This window comes from Pleuronectes platessa, chromosome 7 (assembly GCF_947347685.1).
Source record: "Pleuronectes platessa chromosome 7, fPlePla1.1, whole genome shotgun sequence".
NCBI lineage: Eukaryota > Metazoa > Chordata > Actinopteri > Pleuronectiformes > Pleuronectidae > Pleuronectes > Pleuronectes platessa.
Genome location: NC_070632.1, coordinates 720,001 through 735,525, shown reverse-complemented (window position 1 = coordinate 735,525; position 15,525 = coordinate 720,001). Strand labels below are relative to the sequence as shown.

Sequence of the window (15,525 nt, the reverse complement as noted above, 5' to 3'; positions counted from 1 at the left end):
GAAGGAAAAGCAGGGGAAAACAAAACATATCTGACGACATCTAGAACCGTGTAGAACAACAACGAGTACGAACCGACAAAGGGCTTGGGGAACACAGAGGCTTAAATAGACACACATAGGGAAGGCAGGAGCAATTAACCACAGGTGAAACACATGAGGACTGGGAAGACAATCACCGAAAGGAAGTGAAGATAGAAACCACACACAAGGGACAGATACTACAAAATAAAACAGGAAACAGAAAATACACTGATGAGACTGAAATTAACAAACTAAAATGACAGGACACCACACTTATCACATAAATGTGGCCTCCCTCGGTCTAGCCTGTTTCGTTATTTCCAAGTCCGCCACTTCCTTCAACATCATGACCCCAACTTTCCATATTTACCATCACCTTCTGGTTTAGATGATCTGTTAGAACTACCTTCAGCTTTAAAGGACTTATTTCAAGAATCAATAACTGTATATCCTCTTTTAAAAATACAACTCTTGCAAAAATCAAGGCAGCTTGGGTGGATGAGCTGGGAGAGGACTTGGAAGAAGACATTTGGGACAGTGCTTTACTAAGAGTGAATGACAGCTCTTCATGTGCCAGATTAAGCATAACACAGTTTAAGATCTTACATCGCATCCACTACTCCAAAGCCAGACTTGATAAAATATACCCTAACACGATGCAAGCTGCGACAGGTGTCGAAATACTCCTGCCGACTTAACCCATGTGTTTTGGTCGTGCTCAGCCTTAACATCCTATTGGTTTGCGATCTTTAAAACACTGTCAGAGGCTCTTGATATTGATCTATAGCCCAGTGCAGTAATGGCCATATTTGGTACTACTGATAGAAGATACTGTACAATAAGGAAAAGATATAAACACATCATTGCTTTTACAACACTGCTGGCACGTAGAAGAATTTTATTACATTGGAAATCTAAAAATCCACCTAGTGTGTCTCTGGGGTTTGATGACCTAATGCAGTTCATACAGTTAGAGAAAATAAAATACACTCTCAGGGGGTCCAGGGACAAATTCTTTTCAGTCTGGGATCCAGTGCTGACATATTTGGGTAAACTTAAGACTATGCCTGCTTAGTACCACTTAGCAGCCCTCTAGCATCTACAGTTGTGATATTTATCCTTGTGAGCTATAGTGTGTAGTACACAACTTGAAAAAATGGTGAGCCTATGTTAATGTATGTGTTTTTTTCCCCCGGATGGATGTCCTGTATGTTCGGGGAGGGGGGAGGGATAATTTATACATAATGATGTTAGCATTGTTCTAAAGCTCTTTTGTGAATGTTGTATCATGTACACCTCCTGTGATATGGGTTCTCAATCAAAAATATATTCAAAAACAAAAAAAGAAAAGAATGTCTCTTATTTTGAAAACCTGAGGAGGACGAGTGCTCGGCCTCAGTCCACATGTTATTTACTGACACTTTCTTAGTGATCAGGAGCAGGTGAGTGCAGGTGAATGGAGTTGATGAGGTGGACGTGACTGACAGGCTGGGTGAGTGACAGATGACTGAGGGACAGTGAGCAGAGCAGAACTGAGACAATTTAAATAAATAATGACCCAATAAGAAAGAAAGTCTGAAAAGTGAAGAAGGATTTAAGGACCTCAGAGTCTCCAGTCGACAGTTTGGACTCTCCAGTCCAGAACACAGCAGCTTCACTCCTGAGTCCTGCAGCTCGTTGAAGCTCAGAACCAGTTCTCTCAGATGTGAGGGGTCTGACTTCAGAGCTGAGGCCACGACTTCACAGTGAGTCTCTGAGAGTCCACAACCCAAGAGTCTGTAATTAAAGAAAATATCAAATCTGTGAGAATTAAATCAGAAAACACAACATTCATACAAAACGTGATCATGTGACCCTCACCCTGGTAAATCCCCTCTTTGTTAAAAACTTCTCGAGAGAATCCTTTCAGATATGGTTCAAGCGTTCATTCAGACTAACAGAGGAACTCATTAGATTCAGGAGGTCAGAGGTCAAAGGTCAAGGTCACAGAACATGTTCATGGCCTGTTGAACATGATATCTCAAGTCTGTCTTCAGGGGATTTCTTCACATTTTGTCTCAAAGACAAACTGATTAGATTTCAGTGGTCAAAGGTCAAAGGTCACAGTGACCTCTTATTATTGTGAAGTCAACATGTCAGGAACCTGGAGGGACGGACACTGCACTGGCTGGTGGTGGAGGACAAACACAGTTGTATAGATATATATATATATAGATATATATACAGTATATATATAGATATATATATACTGTATATATCTATATATATATATACGGTATATACATTAACCTCCCTTGGACCCCAAGTGGTCGTATGTCTGAACCCTCAAACTCCCTGGGCCTGAGAAGGGTAAAGGATTTATTGTGGCTACTAAATGTGACTAAAACTAATATGCATTTTCGTCAAAAGACTAAGACTAAATCAAAAATAGCTGCCAAAAATAACACTGTTATCAACTGTCCAACGTGTTTCAATAAGAATGTGTCTTATTTTGAAAACCTGAGGAGGACGAGTGCTCGGCCTCAGTCCACATGTTATTTACTGACACTTTCTTAGTGATCAGGAGCAGGTGAGTGCAGGTGAATGGAGTTGATGAGGTGGACGTGACTGACAGGCTGGGTGAGGGACAGATGACTGAGGGACAGTGAGCAGAGCAGAACTGAGACAATTTAAATAAATAATGACCCAATAAGAAAGAAAGTCTGAAAAGTGAAGAAGGATTTAAGGACCTTAGAGTCTCCAGTCGACAGTTTGGACTCTCCAGTCCAGAACACAGCAGCTTCACTGCTGAATTCTGCAGCTTGTTTCCACTCAGATCCAGTTCTCTCAGATGTGAGGGGTCTGACTTCAGAGCTGAGGCCAGAGAAGAACAACTGATCTCTGACAGACTGCAGCTCCTCAACCTGGATACAAAATAAAACTTAACAGTAAATTAAACTGAGTTCATGTGTGAAAATAACAGACACATATTCATGTCAGCACAGACTCATAACATGGAAGATAAATATGAAATCAGACATGTTGGACTAAAAACGAGTCCAGATTCAGTACAAATAGATTATTTGGACCCGGTCTCTGTCCTGCAGATCAGTTTAGGAAATCCAGAACTAAACTCAGTGTTTTAACAAGTGGCTGAATATTTAAAATGTCACAGATTAATTAATGAATGGATTCAAGTTATGTATGAAGAGGAATTATGTTAAATAAGAATGAAATGATAAATTATGTATAAATGCTGTTTATAGAAATGAGATCTACAAAAGTCAGTCAGTGAACTGACCTCAGAGTCTCCAGTCGACAGGTTGGACTCTGTAGAAAACCACACAGCTCCTTCACTCCTGAGTCCTTCAGGATGTTTCCTCTCAGATCCAGTTCTCTCAGATGAGAGGGGTTTGACCTCAGAGCTGAAGCCAGAGAAGACCAACTGATCTCTGACAGACTGCAGCCCTCCAACCTGGATAAAGAAATATGAATATTAGAATGTGTCCTCCTGTTGTTGTGGATCGTCTTCATGTCAACACAGACTCTCAACATGCTGCTGACCTCAGTCCAGTCTGTGACCTGAAGATAAATATCAGATCAGACATGTTGGACCATTGTTTCATTCATCAGCTTCTTCTCTGTGTGTTGGTCACTGAGCAGGTTTGTGTAATTAAACACTGTTTAAAGTAGGGATGGCTCCTGATGTCACTTCCTGTTTGTTTCTATACTTATCAACTGTCCAACGTGTTTCAATAAGAATGAGTCTTATTGTTATCCTGTTAATGACTTGGCTCTTCAAATACAGGACAATGCTCTGCCGTTCTGGATGTCTAGAAATGGCTTTAGATATCTGGGCATTAACATTACAAGGGACAAGCAGAAGCTTTACCAGGAAAACTTCTGTCTGCTATTTGAGAAAGTCAAATCAGACTTGAAGAAATGGAAAACACTTCACCTATCTTTAGCAGGAAAAGTGAACTGTATAAAAATGAATGTACTCCCCAAATTTGTATCTGTTTCAGTGTATTCCACTTTATCTCCCTAAATCTTTCTTCAAATCTATTAATAAGGTCTTCACTTCATTTATATGGGAGGGGAAGAAACCTAGAATACGGCTGGAACTGTTACAGAGGCCTAAAATGCAGGGTGGCCTGGCTCTCCCAAATCTTTGTCATTATTATTGGGCCTCAAATGTTCAAAAAATCATGCACTGGCTCCACACTCCTGATACGGACTGGTGCCATTTCGAAGCTGCATCTTGCACTTCAACCTCTCTCAGAGCCCTGGTCACCTCCAGCCTTCCCATCTCTACTTCTCAATACACCAACAATCCAGTCGTCATAAATACCCTCAAAATATGGTTTCAACTTAGACATAGCTTCGGGTTTAATAATCTTCTCCATATAAGTCCCATACACAATAATCATCTTTTCCTTCCAGCTAGATTAGACACTCAGAATTTACTCTATGGCAAAGACAAGGCATTTACAGATTTAAAGATATGTATATAAACAGTATTTTTGCTAGTTTTGATGACTTATCACATAAATTTGGCCTCCCTCGGTCTAGCCTGTTTCGTTATTTCCAAGTCCGCCACTTCCTTCAACATCATGACCCCAACTTTCCATATTTACCATCACCTTCTGGTTTAGATGATCTGTTAGAACTACCTTCAGCTTTAAAGGACTTATTTCAAGAATCAATAACTGTATATCCTCTTTTAAAAATACAACTCTTGCAAAGATCAAGGCAGCTTGGGTGGATAAGCTGGGAGAGGACTTGGAAGAAGACGTTTGGGACAGTGCTTTACTAAGAGTGAATGACAGCTCTTCATGTGCCAGATTAAGCATAATACAGTTTAAGATCTTACATCGCATCCACTACTCCAAAACCAGACTTGATAAAATATACCCTAACACGATGCAAGCTGCGATAGGTGTCGAAATACTCCTGCCGACTTAACCCATGTGTTTTGGTCGTGCTCAGCCTTAACATCCTATTGGTTTGCAATCTTTAAAACAGAGTCAGAGGCTCTTGATATTGATCTACAGCCCAGTGCAGTAATGGCCATATTTGGTACTACTGATAGAAGATACTGTACAATAAGGAAAAGATATAAAAACATCATTGCTTTTACAACACTGCTGGCACGTAGAAGAATTTTATTACATTGGAAATCTAAAAATCCACCTAGTGTGTCTCTGTGGTTTGATGACCTAATGCAGTTCATACAGTTAGAGAAAATAAAATACACTCTCAGGGGGTCCAGGGACAAATTCTTTTCAGTCTGGGATCCAGTGCTGACATATTTGGGTAAACTTAAGACTATGCCTGCTTACTACATCTTAGCAGCCCTCTAGCATCTACAGTTGTGATATTTATCCTTGTGAGCTATAGTGTGTAGTACACAACTTGAAAAAATGGTGAGCCTATGTTAATGTATGTTTTTTTTTCCCCCGGATGGATGTCCTGTATGTTCGGGGAGGGGGAGGGATAATTTATACATAATGATGTTAGCATTGTTCTAAAGCTCTTTTGTGAATGTTGTATCATGTACAACTCCTGTGATATGGGTTCTCAATCAAAAATATATTCAAAAACAAAAAAAGAAAAGAATGTGTCTTATTTTGAAAACCTGAGGAGGACGAGTGCTCGGCCTCAGTCCACATGTTATTTACTGACACTTTCTTAGTGATCAGGAGCAGGTGAGTGCAGGTGAATGGAGTTGATGAGGTGGACGTGACTGACAGGCTGGGTGAGTGACAGATGACTGAGGGACAGTGAGCAGAGCAGAACTGAGACAATTTAAATAAATAATGACCCAATAAGAAAGAAAGTCTGAAAAGTGAAGAAGGATTTAAGGACCTCAGAGTCTCCAGTCGACAGTTTGGACTCTCCAGTCCAGAACACAGCAGCTTCACTGCTGAATCCTGCAGCTCGTTTAGACTCAGATCCAGTTCTCTCAGATGTGAGGGGTCTGACTTCAGAGCTGAGGCCACGACTTCACAGTGAGTCTCTGAGAGTTCACAACCCCAGAGTCTGTAATTAAAGAAAATATCAAATCTGTGAGAATTAAATCAGAAAACACAACATTCATACAAAACGTGATCATGTGACCCTCACCCTGGTAAATCCCCTCTTTGTTAAAAACTCCTCAAGAGAATCCTTTCAGATTTGGTTCAAGCGTTCATTCAGACTAACAGAGGAACTCTTTAGATTCAGGAGGTCAGAGGTCAAAGGTCAAGGTCCCAGAACATGTTCATGGCCTCTTGAACATGATGTCTCAAGTCTGTCTTCAGGGGATTTCTTCACATTTTGACTCAAAGACAAACTGATTAGATTTCAGTGGTCAAAGGTCAAAGGTCACAGTGACCTCATATTATTGTGAAGTCAACATGTCAGGAACCTGGAGGGACGGACACTGCACTGGTTGGTGGTGGAGGACAAACACAGTTGTATAGATATATATATATATATATATATATACAGTATATATATAGATATATACTGTATATATATATAGATATACAGTATATACAATAACCTCCCTTGGACCCCACATGGTCGTATGTCTGAACCCTCAAACTCCAGCACAATGATCATATTGGATTTCACTCTCCACATCTGATCTAGTTGTTCTCATATGTACATGAGAACAATGAGACTGTATATGTACATAATAATAATAATGACTTCATCACACAAACACACACACACACACACATACACACACACACACACACACACACACACGGGGCGGTTCTGGCTAATTGGAGGCCCGCAAAACATATTTGATAACACAGGTTATAAAGTTATATATATATATATAGTTATACAATATGTATAAAAACTATAGTTTGTTGCATTTATTAAATTATAGAACAACAATAAAAAAACTGTTGACATTTAACTGCTATTTTAACCTGTTATAAAAAAGGAAAACACCAAACTCTTATGAAGAGGAGAACAAAATGTGTAGGCCTATTTTGAAATAAATGAAATACAGAAATATGTTTTTTTATTCATCTCCAGCCTGATACTTTTCAGCAGATGCTGTGTGCTCGCTCTGGAAATATCTTTCAACATTACATTTCTTATTGTTTGCTAATTCCTCTCCACATATCAAGCATACAGGTAAACCTGCATCGTTGGCAGTGAAAGCAAATTAATCTGTCCACGCAGAATTAAACTCTATTTTCCTCCCAGACTTTTCTTCTTGGGGTTTTATCCCTGGTTAGTTTACCGAGGCCGGGGGTCGGACACTATAGATTAGTGACCTGCAGGTAAGAGCGCCGGGATGTAACAGGATGTGACGCATATTTTAGTTGATGAAATATTAAAACAAAACGTGAGAGCAGGTCAGACTGGAGGGGGACACAGAAACTGAAGCTCGGTACAAACCAACTGCAGCTTCTGCTCTGATCAAGAAGCTGCTGATCTGTGATCAGCTGAGACCAGAGAAACTCTGTGTTTTCACTGTTTCCACTGTTAAGAAGCAGTCAGTCACTGAGCGGCACGTGAACGAGCTCTGATCTCACTGAGTCTCTGAGCGAGTGAGGGGGGCGGGGGGCGGAGCCTCGGGGCCTGTTTGTGTGTCTGCTCTCTGGGAGCACGCACCCACACATTCACCCACTCCTGGTATTTCATGACGGCCTGATACGATGATGATTTAGAAAATGTAAGTGAACGTGACGTTCACTCACGTTCATCATATGAAAACTGATTCGTTAAGTTCACCGTTCGCGAAAAATATGCTCAACATGCAGAGCGATGCACAGGAGCCACTGCAGAGGGAGTTGCCGACCCCTGCACTAACCAAATACCCAAACATGTTTTTCTATTATCTATCATATCACTGTTTGGGGAATTGGCAACTGCAGGCGCCCTGCTTGATGCTGTGTGAGAAGGGGGAAGGGGAGGGGGCGCGGGGGACAGTTCACTTCTGGGTCTCCCAAAGGCAGTGATTCTCAAACTGTGTCCCGTGACCGGGGGGGGGGGGGGAATGTGAGGATGAACTAATGTTGTGAGTCAAAACTTTTGACGTCCGCATCTCTTTAACGGTGGAACTGTAAACAAATCGTTCTTACGCCGTAGCCAGGGGTCGGCAACCCGCGGTCTACAGCGGCTCCATGTACAGTGTTGTGCGGGCGAGTGTGTGTGTGTGTCCCCAGACAGCACACACACACAGGCTCCGCCCTCTCTCATTCGCTCAGAGACAAAGTGAGATCAGAGCTCGTTCCTGTGAAGCAGCCGGTCAGTGACAAACAAGACACGGTGTTCAAAAACCAACTTGAAAAGAAAGTACGATGAAGGAGGACATGAGGAGGGATTTATTTGAATTATTAAAAAAAATCAACAACAAAAAATCTAATATGACAAGGCCCTGGACAACTGCCCAACTTGTCCAATGGGACGCGTCGCCCCTGCACACACACACACACACACACACACACACACACACACACACACACACACACACACACACACACACACACACACACACACACACACACACACACACACACACACACACACACACACACACACACACACACACACACACACTGATTGAACATGTTATTGATCATGTCTGGACTCACTGAGCCTTCCTGCAGTTCCTCACAGCTGGGATCAGTCTCAGTCGACCCTGGTCTGATGTGTTGAACTTCTTCAGGTTCAACTCATCCAGAACCTCCTCTGACATCTGCAGCATGTCGGCCAGAGCTGAGCAGTGGATCTCAGAGAGTTCCTCCTCTGATCTGTTCTCTGACATCAGGAACTGTTTCATCTGCTGATGAACTGAGTGGTCGTTCATCTCAGTCAGACAGTGGAAGATGTTGATGCTTCTGTCAGGAGAAATGTCATCACTCTTCATCTCCTTCAGGTTGTTGATGACTCTCTGGGTGATCTCTGGATTGTTCTCTGGATTGTTCTCTGGATTGTTTTCTCTCTGACCCAGCAGGCCTCCTAAGACTCTCTGGATGATATTTGTATTGTTCCCTGTCTGACCCAGCAGGCCTCCTAAGACTCTCTGGTTGGACTCCAGACTGAGGCCGTGAAGGAAGCGAACAAACAGGTCCAGATGACCATTTGTACTGGTGAGGGATTTCTCCATGGTTCTCTCCAGGAGGTCATCCAGGGAGAAGGTGTCTGTGTTCCCATATGTTCCCAAGAAGTGGTTGAGTTCTTCTGTGTTCCTCTTGGTGTAACAGTGGAACATGTAGACTGCAGCCAGAAACTCCTGAACGCTCAGATGAACAAAGCAGTAGACTGATTTCTGGAAGACCACACACTCTCTTCTGAAGATCTCAGTACAAACTCCTGAGTACACTGAGGCCTCTGTGACATTAAGACCACACCGCTCCAGGTCTTCTTGGTAGAACATGATGTTTCCTTCCTCCAGATGTTTCAGTGCCAGCCTCCCCAGCTTCAGGAGAACATCTCTGTCAGTCCTCTTCTTACCGTACTTGTTGTTCTTCCTCTTTGTCTGAACCAGCAGGAAGTGTGAGTACAGGTCAGTCAGGGTCTTGGGCAGCTCTCCTCTCTGGTCTGTGGTCAACATGTGCTCCAGAACTGTAGCACTGATCCAGCAGAACACTGGGATTTGACACATGATGTGGAGGCTCCTGGACGTCTTGATGTGTGAGATGATTCTGCTGCACAGCTCTTCATCACTGAATCTCCTCCTGAAGTACTCCTCCTTCTGGGCCTCAGTGAAGCCTCGTACTTCTGTGACCCTGTCAACACATGCAGGAGGGATCTGATTGGCCGCCGCAGGTCTGGAGGTTATCCAGACGAGAGCCGAGGGAAGCAGATTCCCCCGGATGAGGTTTGTCAGCAGCACGTTGACTGATGACCTCTGTGTGACCTCAGACACAAGCTCCCTGTGGTTGAAGTCCAGAGAAGGTCTGCTTTCATCCAGGCCGTCAAAGATGAACAAAGGTTTACAGACAGCGAGCGTCTCTGCCGTGAGCTTCTGTAACGCTGGATGGAAAACATGGAGCAGCGTGAGAAGACTGTGCTGCTGGTCCTTCACCAGGTTCAGCTCCCTGAACGAAAACACAGCCAGCAGACCCACATCCTGGTTCTCTAAACCCTCTGCCCAGTCCAGAGTGAACTTCTGCACCGAGAAGGTTTTTCCAACTCCAGCGACGCCGTTGGTCAGGACGACTCTGATGCTGCTCTGCTGGTCAGTGGAGGCTTTAAAGATGTCCTGGACCTTGATGGGAGTGTCCTGGAGGATCTTCTTCTTGGAAGCCGTCTCAAGCTGCCTCACCTCATGTTGAGTATTAACCTCTTCACTCTGTCCCTCTGTGATGTGGAGCTCAGTGTAGATCCTGTTGAGGAGGGTTCTACTTCCTGTTTCATCACTTCCTTCAGTCACATGTTCACATCTCCTCCTCACACTGAGCTTATGTTCATCTGAAACCTCCTGCAGACCACGATCTGCTGAAAGACAAGAAACAATGTGAGAGACAGAGAATCTGAGAATCTGCTGATTGTTTTCATCAGATTCAGAAAAACTACAGAAAATAAAAGCTTTTTAACTTTGTGCTTTTCTAACGATGTTAAATGTTGATGCTGTATGAAGGAACAAAATAAAACCACATGTGCTGTTGTCAGAAGTGAAGACATCAGCAGACACATGTACAGTGCTGCTCTGACCGGCTGTCTGACCTCCAGCTCCTCTTCTGGATCTTTGTCCACACTGGGGACAGGAGGAGTCTCCTGAAGAACCAGACTGGTCCCAGTATGAGGTGATGCACTGTCTGCAGAACCAGTGTCCACAGCTGGTGGAGACTGGATCCTTCAGGACGTCCTGACACGAAGCACAGCAGGACGACTGCTCCTCCTCAGAAACATGACTCCTCTTCCTCTCCCTGTGAAGACATGTCCTGATAACTCACATGTCACAGTCACAGGTTGTCATCACTTCTGTCAAGGAGGTTTTGTTTTCACCCAGTATGTTTGTGTGTTGGTTGGTTCGTTAGTGGGATTATAAAAAAACAACAGATTACCAGTAAACTTGGTGGAAGGTTGTGGTCTGTGAACCAGATCGGGGGGGGGGGGGGGGTCCTCTGTCACAGACTTGTTCAGAGGACTGATGTTTACCAGTGTGTGGAATTTGGTGCAGATCCAAATCAGAATGAGTCTCTAGTGGATTTCAAAGTGGTTTCATAAGGAGCGTGTTGGTTCTTGGTGGAGGTCTGAGCTCTTTGAGTGATTCTGAGAGATTAGTCACCAACTTCAATGAAGCTGTGTCCTAATGCAGGGGCCACACTAGAGGAAACTAGATCCTCTTCAGAGCAGGTCCCAGTAGAAACAGTCTCTTACTCTGTGGGTGAGGGTCCAGGTTCTTTACTGAAGAATGGAGGTTCTCTTCTGGACCAGTCACTCTTCAGAGACAGACAGCTGGACCCTGGAGACTCTGCTCTCAGTCTGTGGTCCTGACCTCTGCAAACACAAACATGTTTTTATTCAGAACACATCATTCACTGGTTCATTCTGTGAGGATTCAGTTTGGAGCTTCACATGTTTGTAGCAGGTCTCTTACTTTGTGTGTGAGGGTCCAACTTGCTCTGAAGTGTCCTCGTCCATGTTGCACCGGCTGCGGCTCAGTTGTGGTTCAGGCCACGCTGCTCTTCTAGATATTCAAGGTCTGGTCTATTTCCTTCTGGTTCTGCGCTCAGTTTACAGCAGAACACAGTGAAATGATCTTTCACACCAGTTTCAATGTTTATCTGTTGAAAACATCACAAACACAAATATTTGCAACACTTCCTGTAGCCGACCCATTTCAAAATAAAAGCACTCCAGCGTTTCTGTCAACTGATTAAAATCATTTATTTTTAAATGTTCTTATTGTGAAATAGATGCAGGGCTTCATAGTTTGTAGTACTGGTATTTATTTGAGTACACAGTTGTACTTATATACAAGGAAATACAGTGATCACATCAGAAACCTCAGGAAGGAGTCTCTCTCTCTCTCTCTCTCTCTCTCTCTCTCTCTCTCTCTCTCTCTCTCTCTCTCTCTCTCTCTCTCTCTCTCTCTCTCTCTCTCTCTCTCTCTCTCTCTCTCTCTCTCTCTCTCGTCTCTCTCTCTCTCTCTCTCTCTCTCTCTACGTACTAAGGTAAGCGAATTGCGTCACTTCCTGTTTTCCTGAGCTCACAGGAATCAGGACAAACAAGTTCAAGAATCGCACCCAAAAAAATCCCAGCAAAGATACACACACACACACACACACACACACACACACACACACACACACACACACACACAGACCTGATCCAGACCTGCTGTTCACATCTGTCTCTGGATCCAGTGAAAAACACTGACAGTGAAATAATATGAATGAATAATATAAATGTAGCTGAACACTCACCAGCCTCAGACTTCACGTCTCCTCCGTCTGCTCCTTGAAGTTAGAACCAGTCTGAACACTTTCACTGGAGGCTCCTCCCCCTCTCTGCAGGTACTGGAAATCACATGACTCTGGGTGTGACCGCGTGTGTGTGTGTTTGTGTGTGTGTGTGTGTTCTAAAATTAAAACTGCTGTTTGTAACTTAACTCATGAAATATTTTTTACAGAAACATTTGTTAAAATGTGGAAAACTCCCAAACGGCCCATTATCACGTTGTCTATAATGCTGGAACCCTTTTTAAATGCATGTGCAGATAATATCTAACAACAGTCATGACTTTTTGTCTCCTACATCAAGCAGGTGTCATTTGATTTACCAGATTGTATCAGTTTGAAGAGACCTTCAGGACCTGTACACGTGTAGGTGTGTGTTGGAGATGGATATTATTGGGTTTGCGTGATTGTTTATGTGAGAGTCATGTTTGACCCAGGCTCCATTTATTGTAAAGATTTACACTCAGTTGTTTATCAGAGTCTCACTTGTGCTGTGGTGTAAATATCCAGTGAGAGAGGACGCATTGAATTCCAAATGGTTTCAGTGACATAAAGTGGGTGGTAGGGATCATGGGTAACTATACAAATATATAATTTTGATAACATGATAAGTCTTTAATGGTTCTCCACCTCGACAACTCATTCCAACCTCCTTTCTTTTTATGTGTTTAACCTGAACAATCATCCATATATGACTCTATCACTTATCCTTCGGGGGGGGGGGGGGGGGAACCGTTCACTCTAACACACGTTCTCTAAACAGCAAACAATAACTAACGATTGAATTATCAATTTAAATATGAAATATTTGTGTAATGTTTAATATATTTGTTCAATATTATACTAAACCTGCAAATGTGCAACAAATCCAGATGTTATCAATCGATTGATGGAAAATCAATCAACAACTACAGCTGCTTCACAAAATGTAATTATTCTATGTTTAATAATCCACCATGACAATGTGAAAACAGTCCTTTGATCATTTCTGCAAACGTATTAAAACCAAAACTTTATTTTGATATTCAAATAAAAAAATATTCAAATTTACTGAAAACAAAATGTATGATTCCTCAACAATAACATAATCATCAGATGAATCAATGCTGCCGCCCCTCAGCGAGACATGTCTTTACTGCCCCCCAGTGGACAACACTGTACTCTCATGTTTTCACCTCATGCTGATCTGCTCAGTGTGAAGATAAAACATGTGATGACGTCTCTGTTCAGTTTCATGATCAATGAATCAGAAGATTTGACTTTTGGATTAAACTCGTTAAAATCATCACTCAACAGAAAGGTCGTGGTGTGAAGCTCTGATGCAGATGTGTGTGTGTGTGTGTGTGTGTGTGTGTGTGTGTCTGTGTGTGTGTGTGTGTGTGTTGCTGCTCAAGTTTGTTTGTCTTTCAGGCTCCTCCCTCAGGCTCCTGGGCGTCGGCCTTGCTGCAGCCCGCTGATCGTCCTCCGTCCTGCACGGCCGTGAACGTGACCTTTCTGTTTGACCTCTGCTGAAACACAAACACACGGGACCAATCACACACGGGACCAATCACACACAGGACCAATCACACAGGACCAATCACACACAGGACCAATCACACAGGACCAATCACACACAGGACCAATCACACAGGACCAATCACACACGGGACCAATCACACACAGGACCAATCACACACAGGACCAATCACACTCAGGACCAATCACACACAGGACCAATCACACACAGGACCAATCACACACAGGACCAATCACACAGGACCAATCACACTCAGGACCAATCACACAGGACCAATCACACACAGGACCAATCACACAGGACCAATCACACACAGGACCAATCACACACAGGACCAATCACACACAGGACCAATCACACAGGACCTATCACACACAGGGCCAATCACACTCAGGACCAATCACACTCAGGACCAATCACACACAGGACCAATCACACACAGGACCAATCACACAGGACCTATCACACACAGGGCCAATCACACACAGGACCAATCACACACAGGACCAATCACACATGTAGTTTTTTCTTCTACCTGTTTTTCTGTGAGGCCTCTTGGGAACTGGGAAATGTTTTGCTGCCGGCACGCCGCCCTCTCCCAGTCGTCCAACCACAGCTGGCGGCGATACTCCGACTGGCGGGACGTGATTCGCTGGTAGATGGCCTGATTCTGGCGACTAACCAGCAGAAGCTCCTCCCTCCTCTTGTCAGCGTTAAGACTGAAGGAGACGAGGTGAAAACAATAATCTGTCTGATGTGAGCTCTGTGACCGAGAGGATGATTGACAGGTCCAAAAGACTCCTGATAAAAAGCAGCTTTGATAGATATATTAATAATTGACTGGTTCTTCACCCTATCCACAACTAAACCTCAGTAGAAATACTCTATTACAAGTACTGGTCAGATTACCTCCTCAGGTGGTACTGGTTGTGATGGTCCACGAGACCTTTAGAGCAGACGATGTCGGCCAGTCTGGAGGACAGGAGGCGGTTGTCTCTGTCGATGGTGGACAGACGCTCGTCCTGCAGCTGAACCACAGAAACCAGCAGGACATCGTCTCAAAGCTGCAGTTAAAGATCTAAAGTTCTGTTTGTGTGACCTCTGACCTGCAGCTTCTTCAGCTTGAGTGTGATGTGAGCTGGTGTCCTGGTGCCCCTGGTGGCCACTAGAGGGAGGGCGGAGCTTACCTACGAGAAACAGGTGAGTTCAGTGAGGCCAGAACCTGATCCTCTTTATATACAGTCACTGATCCTCTTTATATACAGTCACTGATCATCTTTATATACAGTCGGTTTTCATCTTTATATACAGTCACTGATCATCTTTATATACAGTCACTGATCCTCTTTATATACAGTCACTGATCCTCTTTATATACAGTCACTGATCATCTTTATATACAGTCACTGATCCTCTTTATATACAGTCACTGATCATATTTATATACAGTCACTGATCGTCTTTATATACAGTCACTGATCATCTTTATATACAGTCACTGATCCTCTTTGTATACAGTCACTGATCATATTTATATACAGTCACTGATCCTCTTTATATACAGTCACTGATCATCTTTATATACAG

The 15,525-nt window shown here is 43.3% G+C and overlaps 1 protein-coding gene across 13 annotated transcripts in view; it reads right to left on the bottom strand.

Annotated features, from left to right (window-relative positions):
* Window positions 1-15,525, bottom strand: part of LOC128443852 (NACHT, LRR and PYD domains-containing protein 12) — a 62,479-nt gene that overhangs the window by 8,808 nt on the left and 38,146 nt on the right. For 6 of the 13 annotated variants that reach the window (XM_053426027.1, XM_053426030.1, XM_053426035.1 and 3 more), the window contains 4 exons: window positions 5,869-6,042; window positions 3,302-3,475; window positions 2,751-2,924; window positions 1,624-1,797 (listed from right to left, as the gene is read on the bottom strand). In XM_053426027.1, coding sequence (XP_053282002.1) covers window positions 1,624-1,797; window positions 2,751-2,924; window positions 3,302-3,475; window positions 5,869-6,042 — 696 coding nt within the window. Of the gene's footprint in view, window positions 1-1,623; window positions 1,798-2,750; window positions 2,925-3,301; window positions 3,476-5,868; window positions 6,043-8,603; window positions 10,453-10,668; window positions 10,884-11,337; window positions 11,458-11,557; window positions 11,745-12,386; window positions 13,477-15,525 lie in introns of those variants that run through there. The other 7 variants (XM_053426037.1, XM_053426036.1, XM_053426038.1 and 4 more) reach the window with 7 other exon arrangements.